The sequence below is a fragment of the Felis catus genome, chromosome B3, assembly GCF_018350175.1.
Source record: "Felis catus isolate Fca126 chromosome B3, F.catus_Fca126_mat1.0, whole genome shotgun sequence".
NCBI lineage: Eukaryota > Metazoa > Chordata > Mammalia > Carnivora > Felidae > Felis > Felis catus.
The window spans coordinates 147,613,100-147,636,916 of record NC_058373.1 but is presented as its reverse complement, the minus strand read 5'-3'; the positions used below and the strand labels follow the sequence as shown (position 1 = coordinate 147,636,916).

The window sequence follows — 23,817 nt, the reverse complement described above, 5'->3', positions numbered from 1 at the left end:
ATCCTGGGGTTCCAGAGGTGTGTATTTCCTACTCATCTCCAAGTGAGATATTGCTGGACACCGAAGACCATATCCCTAGATTAGTGTTGAAGAAGACGCCAGCTGCTGGGTCCACTGTGTTGCAACCAGTACCCTGGTGTTGTGTTTGCTTAGCCATGCCTACCTAGTGACAGAGGCAACTCGACCAGGAGCATCATGTCTCCCTGGGCAGAGGACAGGCTGTATTCCTCACTGCTATTGACAATGGCTCCCTGTTTAACAGGTGTTGGGGACACCTCAGTGTGGGAGGCCTCAGCTCACGTGTCTGGGAAGAGCTAACTTCTATCCCAGGTCCTCCCTGTCAAGACCACTACACCAACATATCCATGGACCAGTGTTAAAGAGAGAAATGGTGACAGGCACTACACCATCATGAAAATTCAAGGTTTCCTGGAATCATTTGTCCAAAGGTAGGGAGACAAGGACATTGATTGGCTCTAGTGGGTCTTCACAATGGGCACCAAGCTGTTGCTTGAAGCACTTGACATACTACAGCTGTCTGGATTGGTCCAAGTGCCCCAGATTCATAAATCACTGAAAAGCTCAAGATATCAACGGCCTGTTTACTTAGAGACAACCTACGGAGCCTCCAGTCTTTTCACTGTATCAAAAGGCTATGACAATCACCCCAAGGCACATGAGAAGAGACACACACCAAAGAAAAAGGGGAAGGCTATGAGGAAGAGGATCCCTAGAGCCCCAAAGCCCAAAGGGTAGGAAGAAAGAAGCTCTGATTCTCCGGACTTGGATTCTTATGGCAGGACAGCACAGGCCCACTGGGAGAGGTCAAGCCCAGGTCATGCAATCCAACTGTAAGATAGAATGGGGACAATTCAATGGGTGTGGGTTTTAATTTTTTTTTTTTTTGCCTTATGCCATGTGCCCATGAGCCCTTGTCCATTTTCACCTGGAGGAGAGGCATTTGACAACAGAATCTAAGGAGTTCTTCTTGAAAGATCACTCTGATTTTAAGCCTTGTGCCAATACAATTCATGGAACTACCAGCTTTAGTGTAGCAGGCATTAGCATGCATGCCATAGTCAGATGTGAAAAGGAGAATTTTCAAGAAGCCTAAGACTTCTTTGCTGCAAATGCTGATGGGATCACCACCTCCATAGATAGGAGCCCACAAGAGGGTCCCAGCAGTACCCCATTCAAGGTGTGGAACTTCAACCCAGATCTCTTGCTCTAGAGATGATGCCCACACTTCTCTTTATGCACAGCTCTGAGAAGAGAGGTCCCTAGTGACTTGATCTCAGGCAGCCTGAACACAAGTCAGAAACTTTGATCAGACTCTTTGGGATCTTCGAGAGAATGCTGTTCCTATCCTTCAGGTGGGTACCATCACTTCTCTGCACATGACAGCCCTGGTAGTGGGGAGCTGGGATCCCAGTGGTGGGGAGATGCCAAGGCCCCTGCCTAGGGATCCGGAGGTTTGTGGAGTATGTCCTTCCTCCTGGGACAACTGCCTCTACACTTCTGTAATTACCGTGTAGGACACAGACACAGACAACACTTTATTTCTCTCAATGACCCTGAAGCCAAGGTACAGTGCTTCCCAAGAACCCCTCCAAATATAAGTGTGGTTCTCCTTAGCTTACTAGGTATAAATAGAGGGATAGTAGAAGGGTCTCAACATCCCTTTGATGTCACTACTGGAAGAATATTTACTGAATCTCTTTTAGCAAAGGTGGCCCCTTTGACCATGTATTGTCTTGTTAATGATGTGGATGCCCTCACATGCCATCAAGGCCAGTGGGAACAAACCCAGTGCCTGGCTTTCCTGGGGGGAGCTACATATCAGGAATCTGTAGGACTGCAAATTGCACCCCCCCCCATCCAATTAAGACAGTATATGTACATCAATATTGTGTGCAATAGAGGACTGAAAAATTGCACCCCATAATTCAAGATTTACTGAAGGAGGGGGGACATTAAACACACCATTTCTCCTTTCAGTCTACCCACTTGATGGGCATTAAAGCCCCCTCCTAACAGGTGGCACTTTACAGTTGACTACTGAAATGTAAATTCCCAGCTGTGCATAAGATGGCTCACGTTCTCAAGACTGTCTAGGCAGTTGAAAGTATCTAAAGGGCCACAGGGGAGACTCTGCATGACTGAGCTAGCCAGTATGTCCCATTCAGCATCGATGACCAAGGAGTCCCAGCCACAGTCTGCTCTCAACCTGTACATCTCTACCCTGCTGCCTTGGGAATTCCTAACAGTCCAAAAAGTGCCAAGATGTTAGCCTGACCAGCTCATGTAGAGCCTGTCATGAGTTCCCACTGGTCTGGGCAATTGAGGGTCACGGTCACTGGTCAATTATCATGCATTCCTGAAAGTTTGTGAGACATGGGAGGCCTGCAGCCCTTCAGCAGCTATAAGGTGGGTTTTGTCACCTGAATGAGCTACTCCAGATTTTCGGTCTACTCTCATATGACTTGTGCTGTTAGGCAGCCTTACCTGGAAGTGGCTGAGCTATGCCACTTGATACACAGGTAGTCTGAGTGCCAATGAAACATTTTGGGATCTGGAAAGTGTTTGTGCCATGGGGGTTATGCTGGAGCACCTAGTGACCATCTGGCACCAGGTTGCCTTGCTATGTCACCGAGAGAGAGAAACCAGCACCATGACTGTCTTCATACAAAGGGAAATATTCTCTCCCAATACTTCACCTGAGCAAAGGACCATCCTGAAGCTTCCATCAAAGTTGTGGTCCCAATCAATGCAGTGGAAGGAAAGGCATAGTGACATTGTCGTGCTGGTTGTGGATACCACACCCTTCCATTTGTCCATCCACATGGTGCGTTCACCTGCTTGCATTGTCAGGAAATAACACTACTTTGGGACATACTTGCTATCCTGATGTCAAAAAAAATTGACAATCAGACTGATTATTTAATGTAGACAGGACTTGGAAAACCTGTGTAGGGGTCTGTGTCTGACCTGCTGAGATAACTACACAGGTGAATGGGGCAGATGCAGTCTGAAGACAGACAGTCATAGAGGTCCAGAGGGAGAGCAGGAAATGTAGTCAGTCTTTTAATAGTGGGGGAAAGGGTAGGCTCCATTTTAAAAATTTTTTTTTTTCCTGACAGGAAAGAGCCGGAAAATGAAACTAGGTGGAAATGCAGTTTTTTGATCCATGACCTCCTATGTGATGCCATGTGCTTCCGGAGCCTGGGAATTGGCTCTGGGAATCCTTACCAATGGTCATCATGGGGATGGTCATCCACAGTCTTGACAATGGTGATCTGGAACTATTTTGTGCAGCTTGCGTGAATCCAGAGGAATCTTTCCCTAATTCTGATGGTAGTGTAGTCGGTTAGGAGTTCATCATAAGGTCTTTCTCAGCGAGGTGGCACTCGGTGCTCTCTGAAGACCTGATGAGCGTCCCATATTCTGTAGAAAGGGTGGCAAGGCTGGTCAGTGGCAGAGGCCATGTTCTTATTGTCTGTGGATGATATGACCCAAGTGTACCTGTTAGTTCTTGGACATGGCTATGCATGGCATCAACTTGGTCATATAAGTTATCATGAAGTTCACTCAATCAGTAAAGAAAGTGTTAAGGATTCCTTTGTAAAATACTATTGCAGGGGCGTCTGGGTGGCTAGGTCAGTTAAGCGTCCGACTTCGTCTCAGGTCATGATCTCACGGTCCGTTAGTTCGAGCCCCACCTCGGGCTCTGTGCTGACAGCTCAGAGCCTGGAGCCTGCTTCGGATTCTGTGTCTCCCTCTCTCTCTGCCCCTCCCCTGTTCATGCTCTGTCTCTCTCTGTCTCAGAAATAAATAAACATTAAAAAAATTAAAAAAATTACTATTGCAAAGGGGGTCAGTCCCTGCCTGATATTTGGAGCATTCCAAATCTCATTAAGGGCCAAGGACAATGATTCTGGATGTTCCAGGCCAGTTTCCAGGTGGATTTTTCCTGAAGGAATTTTGTGTCTAGTTTTTCATGTTCCATATCTGTTCCCCTAATCCACATATCCTCATAGTCCGCTTCTGTGATGATTAAGGATGATTTGGGGTATGAAATTCTAATTATCACCCCCAAGTCTTTGCAAGTACACAGTTTGTCTATGTGCTGAAGTGAGTTCCTTGGTCTGGCTAAATCCATAATGGAATGGCAAATCCAGGAACCATTTCAGGCATTACATTCTTTACCACAGTCGTGGCATTGGCATGTCCAGTCAGACAGCATCAGTCCATCCACCAAACATGCAGCCATTAACCAAAGAGGAAGCCAATTTGTCAAATCCATCTGGAGAGCCCCAGTGGGCAGGGAGGGGCTAGAGGGACTCCCTGGGGCCTGCTGATATTATACAAAACTTGGAGATATTTACAAGTAGTGCCCTGGGAAATAATTTAGTCAGAGGTTTAGTGGATGCCTGGGAAGAACCCACTGTCTCTCAGTTTCTTAATTATCCCATGATGGGGTTGGTGCAAGACCAAAGGAGAGAAGAAAGGGGCCTCAGGAGGCCCACTCAACCCCGATGTACACCCCATCTGATCATTATCTGTCCACCTGTCTTTTCCCATTGTGAGGAACTTACATGATAAACAATTGTCCAAGTCAGGGCAAAAGGCAGGCTTCTAAAGTGAAGGAAAGGACAGGGGCCTCTGATCTTGGCTGTGTATTTGACAGCCTTGTGAGCTCTGTCAGTCGCTGGAGAGATAGTGACAGTCTCCTCACGGTTTGGGCTGGAGAGTGACTGTTAGCAATTTTAGCAGAAAGATCAGTTGCGTATAACAGGGCAGCAATTATAGGCCTGCTGGAAAAATGTCCTCTGTCCTCTGGTACTCATGGCGGTTAGGACCTGTGGGATTTCCAGAGGGTGCCAACAGCCCTGAAGACTCCAGTGTATGTCTGGAATGCCTGTGAACAGTGGCGGTCTTTCCCTTTGCAGATGTGCAAGCTTGGGAAAACCTGGGAGCCCAGTGGCTTAGACTGATTTTACAGCAGGCAGAGAGCACGCCTGGAGTACTTCTAGTAGGGACACTGGCCTGAGTGGTTCCTATGTTTCCCCACATATAGAAGCCATCACAAAATAGAAGTCAGGGTGGGTCACCTGGGTGGCTCAGTTGGTTAAGCTATGGACCTCAGCTCAGTTCATGATCTTGCAGTTTGTGAGTTCAAGCCCCACATCGGGCTCTGTACTGACAGCTCAGAGCCTGGAGCCTACTTCAGATTCTATGTCTCCCCCTCTCTCTACCCCTCCCCTGCTCACACCCTGTGTCTCTCTGTCTCTCAATAAGAAATAAATGTTAAAAAAAATTTTTTTTTTAAATAGAACTCAGGGTTGACCACCAGATATCCCAGACACCATTCCTGTAGCTGAGAGCAATCGTGTGGAATGAAGTAGGGTCTCCCCTTTTAAATGTTTTTAATGTTTATTTATTTTTGAGAGAAAGAGTGTGAGTTGGGAGGAGCAGAGAGAGAGAGAGGGACACAGAATCTGAAGCAGGCTCCAGGCTCTGAGCTGACAGCACAGAGCCCATTGCAGGGCTCAAACTCACAAACCGCAAAATCATGACCTGAGCTGAAGTAGGACGCCCACAAACTGAGCCACCCAGGTACCCCAGGTCTCCCTTTATAGGGAGGGGAGTGGGATAGCCTCATTTAAACTGTTAACATGACACAAGATGATGGGCAGGTTGGTCATTGGCCTGCTGGTAGGTAGGTGGTGGGCCTGGAAATTACAAACTTGTCAGAGAGGAATACAGAGGTGAGTGGGGATCCTAATGTATCCAGACAGCAGCTGTGGAGGTGCAAGCATGCAGTGGGGCCTGATGGCCCAAGGTCTAATTTTCATGGGAAGAAAGTTATAGGACATATCCAAGAGGCACAGGTTGTCACAGAATACCTGCAGCCACTCCATTTCCATGGAACGAGAGGTGAAACATGTTATTGATATTCAGACAGCTGAGAGTTCTGGGTGTGCACAGAGCTAATATTAACACTTTAAAGTAGGTTAATGACTCAGAAAGCCACGAAAAGAAATCTGTGGCAGCATCAGGGAGGGGTGAGGGGCTCACAGAGACAGAGCAAAGCATTGAAGTTAGGGGTCCTTGGGAAGCAGTAGCCAGGTTTCCTTAGACGCTTATGTAACTGCATTTTTGTACCGGTGAGAGGGATGTGAAAAACAGACAAAACACTTTGTGGGGAGTTTTGAAGCACTGTAACATAGTCCTCGTTGGCAGTAGCTGTTTGCAACCGTGGACATTAAGAAGACAGGAGGGTGTATGGCCCTGTCCGGCTGGTGCTTTAAGAGGGTGGGGGAGTCTGCAAGGGCTCTCTGACTCCTTTGGTAAGAGTGACAAGTCACGGACATACTAAACAAGAGTGCAGCCTTGGGTGAAGGCACAGAATGTAAGTTGGCTTCAAGAACTTGGAGTAATATTGAGCCCAACTTAGTTGCCTTCCCCAAGCATACATGAAAAGAGAACTTGTGAATAAGAGTGCAATGGCATTGACAAGAAAGTCAAGATGTTCATTCCAGTCATGCATCTTCATCGCCAGGAATTGAGGCATGAGCGGCAGCCCAGTTAGGGACAAAAGATGGGGGGGGGGGGCAATAGGTGACAAAAGACTTTATGGTTCCTACATTGTACAAATCAGTAGCTTTGCCTTCTGAATCAAATTCTGTTCTTTCTTTACTCACAAGATCGGGGTGTCAAACGGCGAGGAGGTAAAGCAAGAACATCCTGCAGTAACAGAGTCTATCACAGGGTCAGGTCCTCCCTCTGCAGCAAGACAGGGCATCTGGCTACTGATGGGTGGGGACAGTTCCTTTCTCAGGCCCCCTGAGCACATGCTCTGCACTGGGGGCAATCCAACCTCTTGTGCATGTGAGGCCCAGACACTAGTGGGCACGTCTTTAAGACTCCTCCTCTGAGGAGCACTTTGAATGGAGGTGGGTCTCTATTAGGGAAAGGGGGAAGCTTGAGGTGTGGTCTGATGGCAGGGAAATGAGAACACCTTATTGTCCCTCCTGCACTTTGGATATTAACTCCTTTTCAATATTTTTTATTGTAATGTCTACCCTCCCATAGACTGTCTTCTAGCTCTGCAAATATTTGCTTGCCCCTTTTCTAATATAGTGTAGTCCCCCTTGCCTGCTTTGTTCTCTGTGACTTTGCTTTTATATCAAATCAGTCATTCTCAAGTGAATGTCATCATGTTTATCTTTCATGTTTTCTTTGAAGGCATTTAGGTTCAAGTGTTCTTCCTAATCCTTCATCCATTTTGAGATTTTTTTCTGTCGACGTATAGGTATGAAGCAAGATTATGGTCAAATGTTATTATTTTGCATGTATATATCAATACTATTTTTTAATTTTTACTTTGTTTTTGAGGGAGAGACACAGATCATGAGTAGGGAGGCACAGAGATAGAGGCAGAAACAGAATCCAGCCCCTGAGCTGTCAGCAGGAGCCTGATGTGAGGCTCGAACCCACAAACCATGAGATAATGACCTGAGTGGAAGTGGGATGCTTAACTTACTGAGCCACACAGGGGCCCCTAGTCAACACCATGTTTAAGAGACACTATCCTCCCCCCACTGTGCATTGTTGGAAATCTCATGGAGGATTCGATGACTGCATCTGCATACTTCTACTTCTGGGCTCCGTAATGAGCTCCCCTGGTCTAAATGTCTCATTTGATGCCAGCAGCACACTGTTGTGGTTAATGTACCTCTGCAATATCTTTAGAAAGAGAGAAGTGTGATATCTCCAGGTTCTATCGACGTCATGATTGTTTTGTTGCTTCCATGTGTTGTGTGCTTTCATATGAATTGTATATTTTTCAGATTCCTTAAAAAACTCATTGGCATTTTTATTGACATAAAAAGATAAACAAAAAAATAACAAAAAAAAGATAAAGCAGACAGAACATAGAGACTATCACAAATACAGAAAACAAATCAATTACATAAAAATTTGTATTTGGAAAAGTATGTAAAATTTGAAACAAATAGGTAGCCTGGGGAAATAGGGAAGACTCAAACAAATGCAATCAGAATTGAAAGAGGAGACATAACTGAACTAAAGACATGAAACGGATCATTAAAGAAAAACTTAGGTATTTATATATAAGCCAACAATAGATCACCAAGAACAAATTATACATTTTATGCCATAATGAAGTCCACCAAGACTGTTTCATGGAAAAATACAAAATGAACAAAAGAAAAATTAATAAGATTTCTCTATCTAAAACCTCACCCTCCAAAAAATCTGCATAGAAGTCCATGGCTTTATTAAAACTTCTAAGTATTTAAAGAGGAATTAATGCCAATATTTCTCAAACTATTACAAACCACTGATAAAAAACAGCACTCCCAAATGAAATTTATGAGGACAGCATTGTTTTCACACCAAAACCAAAGAAAGACACCACAAGAAGGGAAACTACAGGTCACTATCTCAAATGAACATACATGCAAAATTCCTTCACAAATTCTGAGCATACTGAATTCAACAGAACATTGAGAGGATCATACAATATAATCCAGTGTGATTCACTCCAAGGATGCAAGGATCCTTCAACATACACAGATGCATAAATGTGATGTCCTCCATTAACAGAGGGAATGATTGAATCAAAACATTAGACAAAATTCAACACATGTTCATCATTTAAAAAGAACCCAATTAAAAAGGAACTGAAGGAAATTACCTCCACATGATCATGGCCACTATGAAAAGCCCACACCTGACAGCATATTGAACGGTAAAATGCTGAAGGCTTTCCTGTCAAATCAGGAGCCAGGCAATGATGGCCACCCCTAACATAAGCATTCCCCATGGTAATGTGAATACATATGCCACCTCAAACTATGTCATCTTGTCAGAGTGCTTATTTGGATGAAAGTCACTTGAGAAATAGTCCAAGTACACTCAGACTCGCCATCGTCCCTTGACAGCAGGATATAAATCTCCCTCCCGTGTGCCAAAGGGAAGAACCATCGTTAGCACCAGAATAAGGAACACAGGGACAAGAAGGCTATGCAAACAAACCTACTTAATTGGTGACTAACATAATACCTCAAACTTAACTCTTGCCAAATCCAACGATTTGTTTCTGAAAGACACAAGTGCCACCTGCTTTGTCCTTTCTCTGGGTGTCATATCATTAGGAAGCCCATGCACTTATAAAATGAAATTTATTCTCTCCTGTAGATATGTCTTATGTCAATTGAATCCTTACACTGGCTAAATCCCAGAAGAAAAGAAGGGAAAAACTTTCTTCTCCTACAACTGGAAGACGTAACCAGAAAAAAATAGGGAATAAAAAAAAATAAAAGACATTTAAATCAATAAGGAGGAAGAAAAATTACTTGTTTGCAGGTGACATTGATCTTAAACATAACAAAACCCTAGAGATACCACAAAAAATATTAGAACCAGTTTTTGTAAATGAGGAAAAGAGCAGGACACAAAATGAACAAAGAAAATAAATATAAATAAACCACCTGTGATTCTACACACCAGCATGAAAATACATGCAAAATACATAACAAAATTACACAAGTGAAAATGGCACAGAATAAAGTATTTTGGGTTAAACTTCAAAAAGTATGTAAAATACTTGTAGAGTGAAAATGATCTATGTTGATGAAAAAACTGTAAAAATTCACACAGGACTGCAAACACACTTGTATTCACTGAATACAATTATTCATATTGTCACAGCACCTAACACACCCTAACCCTGTAGTTCATTTTTAAAGAATCAAAGCTAACACTGGAACTTGATATATATGTCAGAGAACATGCAAATGGGCTCCTCTCTTTGCTGATAAAACCAGCCCATCCCAGACTCTGCAGCTGGGAGAGCAGCCCCAGTCCCGGGAGTCCCAGGTGTTCCCATTCTAGATCAGGACATAACAGACACCTCACCATGGAGTTTGTGTTTGGCTGGGTGTTTCTGGTTGCTCTTTTAAGAGGTAATTCATGGTGAACGAGAGACACTGACTATGTGAGTGGATATGAGTGAGACCAATAGATGTGTGACACTTTCCTGACCAAGATGTCTTGTGTCTGCAGGTGTCCAGTGTGACGTGCAGCTGGTGGAGGCTGGAGGAGACCTGGTGCAGTTTGGGGGGGGGGGTCCCTGAGACTCACCTGTGTAGCCTCTGGATTCACCTTCAGTAGCTATGGAATGAGCTGGGTTCGCCAGGCTCCAGGAAAGGGGCTGCACTGGCTCGCATATATTTATGATGATGGAAGTAGCACAAGCTACGCAGACTCCATGAAGGGCCGATTCCCCATCTCCAGAGATAACTCCAAGAACACGCTGTATCTGCAGATGAACAACCTGTGGGCCAAGGACAAGGCCACATATTACTGTGCAAGAGACACGCTGAGGGGACCTTGCTGGGAGCCCAGACATAAACCTCCCTACAGGAGGGGATCAGCACCACCAGGGGGCACACACTATGCACAATCCTGCTTTGTGTTGCCAGGAGCAGGTGTAGATGGAGGTTACAGGCAGGTTTCCTCTCATGGTCTGGGGCTTCCTCTCCACACAGCAGTTTCTCCAGGGAGCCTCTCTGGACACAGGATTTTGTGTTTACCTATTAGCTGTGTGAATTAGATCATTGTTTTCCTAGGAAAACTACCCTAACATGCACAGAGACACAGTTGTTTGCATTGCTTACTCCTGTCCCTCAACAGGAGTGAATTAAAGATTTCCTGAGGCACAATAGCTGAACATTTACATGAGTCCCAGATGCACTCCCTGAGCAGTCAGGACCACAAGCTCCCACAGCTCCCCATTATCTTCACCCAGACCTTGTCCCAATCAAACAACATGACACTTCCTTCATGGAACTTTGCTACTCAGGACTTTAAATGAGCTACAGCTTTATTCACTTCCTCTAAACAAGAGATAAATCATCTCCATGTATTAGTCAGGATTCCCTCGAGCAACAGAACCCAAAGCACATAGGTCCATGACAAAATATGTTGAGAAGTCCCATGATCTACTGTCACAAGTTGGGGAGCCAGGAAAACCAGTGGTATAATTCTCGCCTGATTCTGAACTAGTGTCTAGTCTCAGAACCTGCAGAGCCGATGATGTAACTCTAAGAATAAGGGCAGGAGGAAACCAATGTTCCAGTTCAAACAAGCACATGGGAAGTAAAAATGAGGGAATTCTTCCTCCCTCTGCATCGGATTCTACTCAGAACTGTGATGGAATGGGTGATGCCCAGGCAGAAAGAAACCATGGATGGAAATGCCAATCTCTTCTGGAAACTCATCACAGACATACACAGAAACAGTTGTGAACTGGACACCCATGACACAGTCAAGATGATACATAAAGGTAATCATGACAAGTCAACCTGCTGTAACTGTCGAGTTCAAAACCTGAAGACTTATAAGTCCATGCCATCACTGGGGAGGAGCCTGGTGAGCGTAGCAGTGCTCCTGTGGAGAAGGAGCCCCAAGGCCCATAGGGACTGCTGCGGTTTGAGGATCTCCTGGGTCATATCGGGTGAGACAGTTACCTTCTTGGAGTGCATTTGGGAGACACGGCATTGCCTCTCATGGGGCAGGAGAGCTGACAGGCACCATTGCACTGCCCTGGTCATTAGCATAGGAGCCTCTGCTGAGAGCAGCTAACTGAATGCTCCCTTCTTGTTCCTCCTCACCATGAACTCCAAGCTCCTAGTGTTCATGCAACTGCCCCTCTGGGATAACCAGCTCCAACCCCATCACAGCAAGACACTGTCCCAAAGGATCAGTGGGGTCCCTGTCGCATTGAGTTCATACAATTTGGTGTACTCACACCCAGCTAGAGCTCCTGAGATAAAACATAAGAGCCCTGAGCTGCCAGGTGTGAAAATGGCTTGGACAAAGGCAGGGTGAAGGCTGGGTTCTGAAGGAAGCCTGGGACCCATGAGTACAGATTATTCTCTTTTTGTGAGGGCTTCCTGAACAGGGGTGGCTGGAAACTCCAACTGCAGGGACAGGAGAAGGAGCTGATGCCAATATTTCCTCCCACCAATTATCATGGACAGAATTCAGTGAGCAGCACAACACCCCCCAGTAGATACTGAGCCACTGACACCAAGCCATACCCACCTTTCCTTCCTCAGGTGCTTCCTTACTAGGAAAAGAGTGCCTAGAACCCAGACCACCATTGCACCCCTCACTCCAAAGACCACCATATACCCTCACAGGCACAAAGTCTACTGACCATATAGTGAGGCATAGCTTCACCTCTAGGGGAAATAGGAATTAGCCTCTTTTAATAAGAAGACCAAACTCACCTAGTTAAAACTCACAACACTATGGACAAAGTTGAAAAAATCTCCCCTGGAGGCAAGGAGAACTCTGCAGAGGAATGACCTGGGGGACAGAGCAGCCAATACATGACAGCACAGTGCACACAGCACATGCAAGAAATGTTTCCAGAATGTCAGGTTATCAACAGTATGTAAACAATTCTCAAAAAACACACTACTCTAGAAGCAGAAAACATAACAGGATTTTCCTAAAACACTTAAGAAAGCGGAGACATGGACATACAGAGTGATGGAGGAATTCATTGCAAAAAAAAAAAACAAAAAAAAAACCATAAGTGACATTGTCAGGGACATAATTAAAACACATATAAATAATAAGCCTCAAAGAATTTAATACCTATCATAAGGAAACTGAACTTTTAAAAACTATCATACGGATACTAGCTATGCTTGAGAAAGCCTAGAAGACATGAGAATACCCTGACTACAGATGAAAAAGACCTAAAACGCAGTCAAGCTGAAAATTTTAAAATGCTGTAACCGAGATGTGAACCTGATTGGATATAATGAACTCAAGGCAGAAAGAAGCAGATGAATGAGTAAGTGACATGGAAGATAAAATTTTGTGAGAAATGAAGCAGGAAAGAAAAGGAAAATTAAAACATTGCATCACATACGTATACTTAGGGAATCAGCAACTCCATAAAGTGTAATAAATTTATTTTCAAAGGAGTCCCAGAAGAAGAAGAGAGGGAGAGAAAAGGAGAGAAGTTTTATCTGAGTGCATTAGAGTGGAAAATTTCCACTAAATGGTGAAGGAAACAGACGTCCGCATCTATGAGTCACAGAGAACTCCCATTAAAATTAAAAAAAAAAAAAGCAGGCTGACTCTGAGACATAACATAGTAAAATTCACAAAATACACAGATTACAAAAACCTATAAACATGAAGACAGAAGAGTTTGCTAACGAATACGGGAGGATAAAAAAAGATTATGGCAGAAGTGTCCACAGAAACCTGCAGGAAAGAAGGGAGGGGCATGATATCCTCAAATGTTCAAATGAAAATCAGGCAGTCAATGGGGGAGGAGACAAGATGGCGGAACAACATGGAAGATTTTTGTGTGTCTCACGTCCATGAAATACAGCCAGACCAACACTAAACCATCCTACACACCTAGAAAACTGATTGAGGATTAACACAACAATCTGCACAACCTGACCACAGAATTCAACAAGTATGTGGTGTGGAGAGGGGACCTTGGGGAGCAAGAAGCTGCAGGAAGGGATGTGCTTTTGCAGGCGGAGAGAGGACAGAGACTGGGGAGTGGGGGAGAAAACAGGAAAAGCACCCATCCCCAAAAGCAGCTGGAAAGAACGTGGAAAATTGGAAACAGCCACAGGGACTAAACTAAAAAGGGACAAAGGAGAACGGAGAGTATGTAAATTCCACTAAGACTGTAAACAAGGGGAGTGCAAAGGCTGCAACTCCACAGCTCGATACCTGGAGGTGCTCTGGTGGGAAGAGAGAATCCCAGGAACAGAGTGGGGTCCGGGATGTTCTAAGGCCACACCGGGAGAGGCAGTTCCACTGCTGGAAGGACATTTGGAGGAGACTGCCAAAGCCATCTGGTCCCAGCAGACCCCAGAAAATGGCCACATTTGCTGGTGCTGGAACAAGGTCGTTTAGGGTGAAGCCTGATGCCAGACGTGTGTTGTGATTTTCCATAATCCATGAAACGCTGCTGCTACACTCTCTCGCGAACTTTTTCTGGGGCGGGCTGGCACCTGGCCAAAGTCTCGGGGCACCGACAACAACAGGGTCCAGCAAGTGTTCCTAGGTGCAGCCGATATTCGGCTATTGCTCATTCAGCCATTGCTGGGTGAGACCCTCCCACAGAGGGGCAGAACAGGTCAAAGCCGCGGTCCTTTGGACGTAAGGGACCAGGGAAAACAGCCGCATCTGTGACAAAACTTGGGAGAGAGGTGCGGCCTGGGGCCTGGTCACAGAGAATGAAACAGCGGGGAATGGACCATGGCTGAAGACAGAGGATGGGTGCGCAGTTGCTGATCCAGGAGAACAGACTGGGTACCTGGGTGGCGCCATTTTCACCTCTCCCGCGCATGTGCGTTCGCAACTACAAGCACCACAACAATCCACCCCAGGAGCCTAAAACCGCCATCTAGTGGACAGCAGAGCCATTACACTGAGCCCCGCCCAACTGGGCCAACAGGGCTCTTCAGGCACACAAGTCTCACTGCCACTTACCTTATGGACTATAAAGAGCTACACAGACTGACATCTAGGGGATAAGGAAGTAATTTCAGTCCTACTTCAATATGTTAGCCGATTCATCTAGTCAATTTTCTTTCTTTTTCTCTTTTACACTTTTCTTTTTCTTGAATGTAGAAACAGAAAAAATTATTTTTATTATCAATTGTTATTAAAAATATTTTCTTTAATTTTTATTACTATATTTTTTTACATTTCTGTATTTTTTTTCAAATTCTATTTTACTTCCATCATTTTATTTTACTCTACCTCAGTGTATTCCCGTTTTCAAATTTCCAAACAATTTCCTTTTAATTTTTTCTTTCTTTTCTTTTTTTCTCTTCTTCATTTCTGTAGTTTTTCTGGAATGCAAAATGAGAAAAACTTGATTTTACATTAAATTCCTATTAAAAATATTTTTCCTTAATTTTTTTACTATATTGATTGATTTTATGTAAATTTTCTCAAATTCTATTTTACTTCCATCATTTTATTGTAGTCTACTATGGTGTATCCACTTTTTGAATTTTCAAATGATTTCATTTTTTTACTTTTTTTATCTTTTTTCTCTTTTTCGTTTCCTCTCGTTTTTCTAGAATACAGAAAAAGAAAAAAATCACATTTATTTTTAATTTTTATTAAAAATATTTTTCTTTATTTTCTCTATTATGTTCTTTACTTTTCTTTATATTTTTCCAAACTATATTTTACTCCCACCATCTCATTTCAGTCTACTTCAGTGTATTCATTTTTTCAAATTCTCAAATTATTTCCTTTATTTTCTCCCCCTCGCATTTTTTTCTCTGTCAAACCACTTTCAAAACCCAGAACAAAACACACCTAGGATCTAGCATATTCCATTCAATTTGCTTGTTTGTGTTTAAATTTTAATTTTAATATTTCTGTAATTTTATCTTTTCATTTCAATTTTCCGACCTCATTAATTCCTTTTCTCCCTTCAAAATGACAAAATGAAGGAATTCACCCCAAAAGAAAGACCACGAAGAAATGACAGCCAGGGATTTAACCAACACAGATATAAGCAAGATATCTGAACCAGAATTTAGAATCACAATAATAAGAATACTAGCTGCAGTGAAAAATAGATTGTAATCTCTTTCTGCAGAGATAAAATAAGTAAAAATAGCCAGAATGAAATTTAAAATGCTATAACTGAGCTGCAATCATGGATGGATGCAGCAGTGGCACAGATGGATGAGGCAGAACAGAGAATCAGTGTTATAGAGGACAACCTTATAGAGAATAATGAAGCAGAAAAAAAGAGGGAGATTAAGGCAAAAGAGAAAGATTTAAGAATTAGAGAAATCAGTGACTCATTAAAAAGGAACAAGATGAGAATCATAGGGGTCCCAGAAGTGGAAGAGAGAAATAGGGGTGGAAGGGTTATGTGAGCAAATCAGAGCAGAAATCTTTTCTAACCTGGGCAAAGACAGAGACATCAAAATCCAGGAAACACGGAGGACTCCCATTAGATTCCACCAAAACCGACCATCAACAAGGCACATCATAGTCAAATTGACAAAGTACTCAAGCAAGGAGAGAATCATAAAACCAACAGGGAAACAAAGTCCATAACTTACAAGGGAAGACAGATCAGGTTTAGCAGACCTATCCACAGAAAGTTGGCAGACCAGAAAGAGTGGCGGGATGTATTCAGTGTGGTAAATCAGAAAAATATGCAGCCAAGAATTCTGTACCCAGCAAGGCTATCATTCAAAATAGAAGGCAAGATGAAAAGATTCCCATAAACAAAAATTAAACGAGTTTGTGACCACTAAACCAGCCCTGCAAGAAATTTTAAGGGAGACTCTCTGAGGGGAGAAAAGATGAAAATATATCTGTATAAATAAATAAATACCAAAATCAACAAAGATTAGAAAGACCAAAGAACACCACCATAAACTCCAACTCTACAAGCATCATAATAGCAATAAACTCATATCTTTCAGTACTCACTCCAAACGTCAATGGACTCAATGCCCTAATCAAAAGACATAGGGTAACAGAATGGAGAAGAAAACAAGATCCATCTATATGCTTTTTACAAGAGACCCACTTTAGATCTAAAGACGCCTAAGATTGAAAATAAGGGGATGGAGAACCATTTATCATGCTAATGTTCAACAAAAGAAAGCCGGAGTAGCCATATTGATATCAGACAATCTAGACTTTAAAATAAAGACTGCATCAAGAGATGCAGAATGGCATTACATCATTCATAATCAAAGGGTCTATCCACCAAGAAGACCTAACGATTGTAAACATTTATGCACCAATTGTGAGAGCACTCAAATATAGAAATCAATTAATCACAAACATAAACTCATCGATAAGAATACCATAATAGTAGGATACTTCAACACCCCACTCACAATAATGAACAGATCACCTGATCAAAAAAATCAACAAGAAAACAATGGCTTTGAGTGACACACAGGACCAGAAGGACTTAACAAATATATTCAGAACATTTCATCGTAAAGCAACAGAATATGCATTCTCTCCAGTGCACATGGAACGTTCTCCAAAATAGACCATATACAGGGACACAAATCAGCGCTAAGTAAGTACAAAAAGATCGAGATCATACCATGCATATTTTCAGACCACAATGCCATGAACTCAAAATCAACCACAAGAAAAAAATTGGAAAGGTAACAAATAATTAGAGACTGAAGAAACTACTAAAGAATGAATGGGCAAACCAAGCAGTTAACAAAGAAATTAAAAGTATATGGAAGTCAATGAAAATGATAACACCACAACGCAAACCTCTAGGATGAAGCAAAGGCAGTAATAAGAGGAAAGTATATAGCAATCCAGGCCTTCCAAAAGAAGGACGAAAGATATCAGATACACAACCTAAACTTATGACTAAAGAGCTGGAAAAGGAACAGCAAATAAAACCCAAAACCAACAGAAGGCAGGAAATACTAAAGATTAGAGCAGAAATTAGTGCTTTTGAAACCAAAACACAGTAGAACAGATCAATGAAACTAAAAGCTGGTGCTTTGAAAGAATTAACAAAATTGATAAACCACTATTCAGTTTGATCAAAAGAAAAAGGAAAGAACCCAAATGAATAAAATCAAAAATGACAGACGAGAGATCAAAACCAACACAACAGAAAAAAAAAACAGTAATAGTAGAAAGTTATGAGCAATTATATGCCAATAAAATGGGCAATCTGGAAGAAATGGACAAATTCCTAGAAACATATACACTACCAAAACTGAAACAGGAAGAAATAGAAAATTTGAACAGACATATAAACAGTAAGGAAATCGAATTAGTAATCAAAAATCTGCCAAAAGACAACAGTCCAGGACCAGATGGCTTTCCAGGGGAATTCTGCCAAACATTTAAGGAAGAGTTAACACCTATTCTCTTGAAGGTGTTCCAAAAAATAGAAACGGAAGGAAAACTTCCAAACTCTTTCTATGAAGCCAGCATTACCTTCATTCCAAAAACAGACACAGACAACACTTAAAAAGAGAACTATACACCAATTTCCCTGATGAACATGGATGCAAAAATCCTCAACAAGATATTATCCAACCAGAAACAATAATACATTAAAAAATTCTTCACCACGACCAAGTGGGATTTATACCTGGGATGCAGGGCTGGCTCAATATATGTAAAACAAATAACGTGATTCATCACATTGATAAAAGAAAGGACAGGAACCATATGATCCTCTCCATAGATGCAGAGAAAGCATTTGACAAAATACAACATCCTTTCTTGATAAAATCCCTCCAGAGGCAGGGATAGAAGGACCATACCTCGAGATCATAAAAGCCATCTATGAACGACCCAATGCTAATATCATCCTCAATGGGGAAAAACTGAGAGCTTTCTCCCTAAGGTCAGGAACAAGACAGGGATGTCCACTCTCGCCTCTGTTACTCAACATAGTATTGGAAGTCTTAGCCTCTGCAATCAGACAACACAAAGAAATAAAGACAACACAAATTGGCCAGGAGGCGGTCAAACTTTCACTCTTCACAGATGACATGATACTCTCTATGGAAAACCCAAAAGACCCCACCTAAAAACTGCTAGAATTGATTCATGAATTCAGCAAAGTGGCAGGATATACAATCAACGCAGAGAAATTGGTTGCATTCCTATACACCAATAATGAAGCAACAGAAAGAGAAATCAAGGAATCTATCCCATTTACAGTAGCACAAAAACCATAAAACACCCAGGAATAAATCTAACCAAGAGGTGAAAAATCTTTACACTGAAAACTATAGAAATCTTATAAAAGAAATTGAAGAAGACAAAATATGGAAAAAGATTCCATGCTCCTGAATAGGAAGAACAAATATTGTTAAAATGCCAATAGTACCAAAAGCAATCTACATATTCAATGCAATCACGATCAAAGTGACACCAGCATTCTTCACAGAACTAGAAAAAATAATCGTAAAATTTGTATGGAACCAGAAAAGCCGCCGAATAGCCAAAGAAATCTTGAAAAAGAAAACCAATGCAGGAGGCATCACAATCCCAGACTTCAAGCTATACTTCAAAGCTGTAATCATCAAGACAGTATGGTACTGGCACAAGAACAGACACTCAGGGGCATCTGAGTGGATCAGTCTGTTAAGCATCCGACTTTGACTCAGGTCACAATCTGGCAGTTCGTGAGTTATAGTCCCACATCAGGCTGTGTGCTGACAGCTCAGAGCCTGAAGCCTGCTTGGAATTCTGTGTCTTCCTCTCTCTCTGACTATCCCCCGCTCATGCTCTGTCTCTGTCTCTGAAAAGTAATAAATAAATGCCAAAAAAATTAAAAAAAAAAAAACAAGAACAGACACTCAGATCAATGGAACAGAATACGAAATCCAGATATGGATCCACAAATGTATGGTCAACTAATCTTTGACAAAGCAGTAAAGACTATTCAATGGAATAAAGACAGTGTCTTCAGCAAGTGGTGCTGGGAAAACTGGACAGCGACATGCAGAAGAATGAACCTGGACCACTTTCTTACACCATACACAAAAATAAACTCAAAATGGATGAAAGACCTCAATGTAAGTCAGGAAGCCATCAAAATCCTTGAGGAGAGGGGCGCCTGGGTGGCGCAGTTGGTTAAGCGTCCGACTGTAGCCAGGTCACGATCTCGTGGTCCGTGAGTTCGAGCCCCGAGTCAGGCTCTGGGCTGATGGCTCAGAGCCTGGAGCCTGTTTCCGTTTTTGCGTCTCCCTCTCTCTCTGCCCCTCCCCCGTTCATGCTCTGTCTCTCTCTGTCCCAAAAATAAATAAACGTTGAAAAAAAAATTAAAAAAACAATCCTCGAGGAGAAAGCAGGCAAAAACATCTTTGGTCTTGGCCGCACCAACTCCCTACTCAAAACGTCCCCAGAGGCAAGGAAAACAAAAGCAAAAATGAATTACTGGGACCTCAACAAAATAAAAATCTTCTGCATAGTGAAGGCAACAATAAGCAAAGCTAAAATTCAACTGACAGAATGGGAGAAGATATTTGCAAATGACATCTCACATAAAGAGTTAGTATCCAAAATCTATAAAGAATTTATCCAACTCAACACCCAAAACACAATCCAGTGAAGAAATGGGAAAAAGACATGAATAGACACTTCTCAAAAGAAGACATCCAGATGGCCAACCGACACATGAAAAAATGCTCCACATCACTCATCATCATGAAAATGCCAATCAAAACCCTAATGAGATACCACCTGACACCTGTCAGAATGGCTACCTTAACAACTCAGGCAACAACAGATGTTGGCAAGGATGCAGAGAGAGGATCTCTTTTGCATTCTGGGAGGCAATGCAAGTTGGTGCAGCCACTCTGGAAAACTGTATGGAGATTCCTCAAAAAACTGAAAATAGAACTCCCCTACGACCCAGCAATTGCACTATTAGACATTTATCCACGGGACACAGGTGTTCTGTTTCAAAGGGACACATGCACCCCCATGTTTATACCAGCACTATCAACAATAGCCGAAGTATGGAAAGAGCCAAATGTCCATCGATGGATGAATGGATAAAGAAGAAGGGGTAAATATATACAATGGAGTATTACTCAGCAATCAAAAAGAGTGAAATCTTGCCATTTGCAACTATGTGGATGGAACTACAGGGTATTATGCTAAGTGAAATGAGTCAGGAAATTCAAAAATCATATGAGTTCACTCACATGAGGACTTTAAGAGACCAAACAGATGAACATAAGGGAAGGGAAACAAAAATAATATGAAAACATGGAGGGGACAGAGCATAAGAGACTCATAAATATGGAGAACAAACAGAGGGCTACTGGAGGGGTTGTGGGAGGGGGGATGGGCTAAACTGGTAAGAGGCACTAAGGAATCTACTCCTGAAATCATTGTTGCACTATATGCTAACTCATTTGGATGTTAATTTTTAAAACTAAAAATAAATACTAATTAATAAAAAATTAAAATATTTTAAGAGAAAATAATGCGTGATCATGCTGAGGTAAATGTTTCTTAAAGATTATGCCGAAGCCTCCATTAATAAAGTTAAAAATCCAAAACTGAAAAAAAGAAGAATTCTTCATATTGTCACACCACCATCCACACAAACTAATGTAGAAGTGCGTCCCTAACCCTGTCATTCACTTTTACAGAATCAAATCTAAGTCTGGAGCTTGATATATATGTCAGAGGACATGCAAATGGGGACCTTTCTGTGCTGATAAAACCAACCCAGCCCGACCTTGCAGCTGGGAGAGGAGCCCCAACCCCAGGAGTCCAGGTGTTCCCATTCTGTGATCAGCACAGAACACACACACCTCACCATGGAGTTTGTGCTGGGCTGGGTTTTCCTGGTTGCTCTTTTAAAAGGTAATTCATGGTGAACGAGGGACACTGAGTCTGTGAATGGGTATGAGTGAAACAGTGGATGTGTGACAGTTTCCTGACCAACATGTCTTGTGTCTGCAGGTGTCCAGTGTGACGTGCAGCTGATGGAGTCTGGGGGAGACCTGGTGAAGCCTGGGGGGTCCCTGAGACTCACCTGTGTGGCCTCTGGATTCACCTTCAGTAGCTACTACATGAACTGGGTCCGCCAGGCTCCAGGGAAGGGGCTGCAGTGGGTCGCATATATTAATACTGATGGAAGTAGCACAAGCTACGCAGACTCCGTGAAGGGCCGATTCACCATCTCCAGAGACAACGCCAAGAACACGCTGTATCTGCAGATGAACAGCCTCAAGACCGAGGATACGGCCACATATTACTGTACGAGAGACACAGTGAGGGGACCTCACTGGGAGCCCAGACACAAACCTCCCTCCTGGAGGGGATCAGCACCACCAGGGGGCGCACACTATGCACAATTCTCCTTTGTGTTCCCAGGCGCAGGTGCAGATGGAGGTTACAGGCAGGTTTCCTCTCAGGGTCTGGGGCTTCCATGCACAAAGACACAGTTGTTTGCACTTGCTTACTCCAGTCCCTCAACATGAGTGAATTACAGATTTCCTGAGGCACAACAGCTGAACCTTTACAGGATTCCCAGATGCGCTCCCTGTGCAGCCAGGACCACAGGATCCCACAGCTCCTCCTTATCCTCACCCAGCCCTTGTCCCAGTCAAACAATGTGACACTTTCTTCATAGCCCTTTGCTACTCGGGACTTAAAATGAGCTACAGCTTTATTCAATTACTCTAAAGGAGAGACAAACAATCTCCATGTATTGGTCAAGATTCCCCTGAGGAACACAACCCAAAGGTCATTGGTTTCCATAACTAAATACGTTGAGAAGTCCCATGATCTACTGTCACAAGCTGAAGACCCAGGAAAACCAGTGATGTAATTCTTGTCTGATTCTGACTAGTGTCTAGTCTCAGAACGTGGAGAGCTGATGATGTAACTCTCAGAAGAAGGGCCAGAGGAGACCAATATTCCAGTTCATACAAGCACATGGGAAGTAAAAATGAGGAAATTCGTCCCCCATCTGCATCAGATTCTGTTCACAAACTTAATGGAATGGGTGGTGCCCAGGCAGAAAGAAACCACGGATGGAAATGCCAATCTCTTCTGGAACACATCACAGACATCCACAGAAACCGTGGAGTATCTGGGCACCCATGACGCAGTCAAGATAACCCATGAAGTTAATCATGACAAGTCAACCTCCTGTAAACTTGGAGCTCAAAGACTGAAGATTTAAAAGTCGATCCCATCATTGGGATGGAGTCTGGTGGGCACAGCAGTGCTCCTGTGGAGGAGGGCAGAGGCCCATAAGGGGAACTGTGGTCTGAGTATCCCCTGGGTCTCATGGGGAGAGACAATTCCCTTCGTGAAGTGCATTTGGGAGACAGGGCATTGGCTCTAATAGGACAGGAGAGCTGAGAGGCACCATTAAAATTCCCTGATCATTAGCACAGGAGCCTCTTCTGAGAGCAGCTAGCTGGACACTGCCTTCTGGTTGTTCTTCACCATGAACTCCAAGCCCCTAGTATTCATGCAACTACCCATCTGGGCTAAACCAGCTCCAGGCACAGCACATCAAGACCCTCTCCCAGAGGATCAGTGGGGTCCCTGTCATATTGAGTTCACACAATTTGGAGTTTTCAAACCCAGCTCGAGCTCCTGAGATAAAACATACGAGCCCTGTGCCACCAGATGGGCCAATGGCTTGGACACAGACAGGGTGAAAGCAATTCTGACAGAAGCCTGGGACCCACAAGTGTTCTCTCTGTGTGAGGGCTTCTTGAACAGAGGAGGCTGGGAACTCCAACTCCAGGGACTAGAGAGGGAGCTGATGCCAGTATTTCCCCCCACCAATCAGGATGGACAGATTTCACTCAGCAGCACAGCATCCCCAGTGGAAGCTGAGCCACTAACACCAAGCTCCACCTACTCCAGCCCCCATCAAGTGCTTGCTTACTAGGAAAGAGTGCCTGGCAACCAGACCACCATTGCACCCCTTCCTCCAAAGACTACTGCAAACCCCCACACGCACCAAGTCAGCTGATCATACAGTGAGGCATATCCTCACCTCTAGGGGAGATAGGAATTAGCCTCTTTTAACAAGCAGACCAAACTCACCTAGTTAGAACTCACAACACTGGGGACAAGGTCCAACAATCCCCACTGTAGGCAAGGAGAAAATCTGCAGAGGACTGTCCTGAGGGACAGAGCAGCCAAAATACGACAGCACAGTGCCACGGAACATAAATGCTTCATGAAGTGTCAGGCCCTGGATATATG

At 43.3% G+C, this 23,817-nt stretch overlaps 1 long non-coding RNA gene and 1 gene segment (V, D, J or C); one reads left to right on the top strand and one right to left on the bottom strand.

Moving 5' to 3' along the window:
* Nucleotides 1-1,268: 1,268 nt before the first annotated feature.
* Nucleotides 1,269-23,817, bottom strand: part of LOC123386317 — a 74,000-nt gene continuing 51,451 nt past the window's right edge. The window contains exons 1-3 of one of the 2 annotated variants that reach the window (XR_006600098.1): nucleotides 14,842-14,935; nucleotides 10,171-10,363; nucleotides 1,269-3,496 (exon numbers count right to left, since the gene is read on the bottom strand). This is a non-coding gene — a long non-coding RNA (uncharacterized LOC123386317). Of the gene's footprint in view, nucleotides 3,497-10,170; nucleotides 10,364-14,841; nucleotides 14,936-23,817 lie in introns of those variants that run through there. The other variant, XR_006600097.1, reaches the window with a different exon arrangement.
* On the top strand, nucleotides 21,301-22,082 carry LOC123386307. The segment is given in 2 exon segments: nucleotides 21,301-21,447; nucleotides 21,547-22,082. Coding segments are annotated over 2 exon segments (567 nt in total).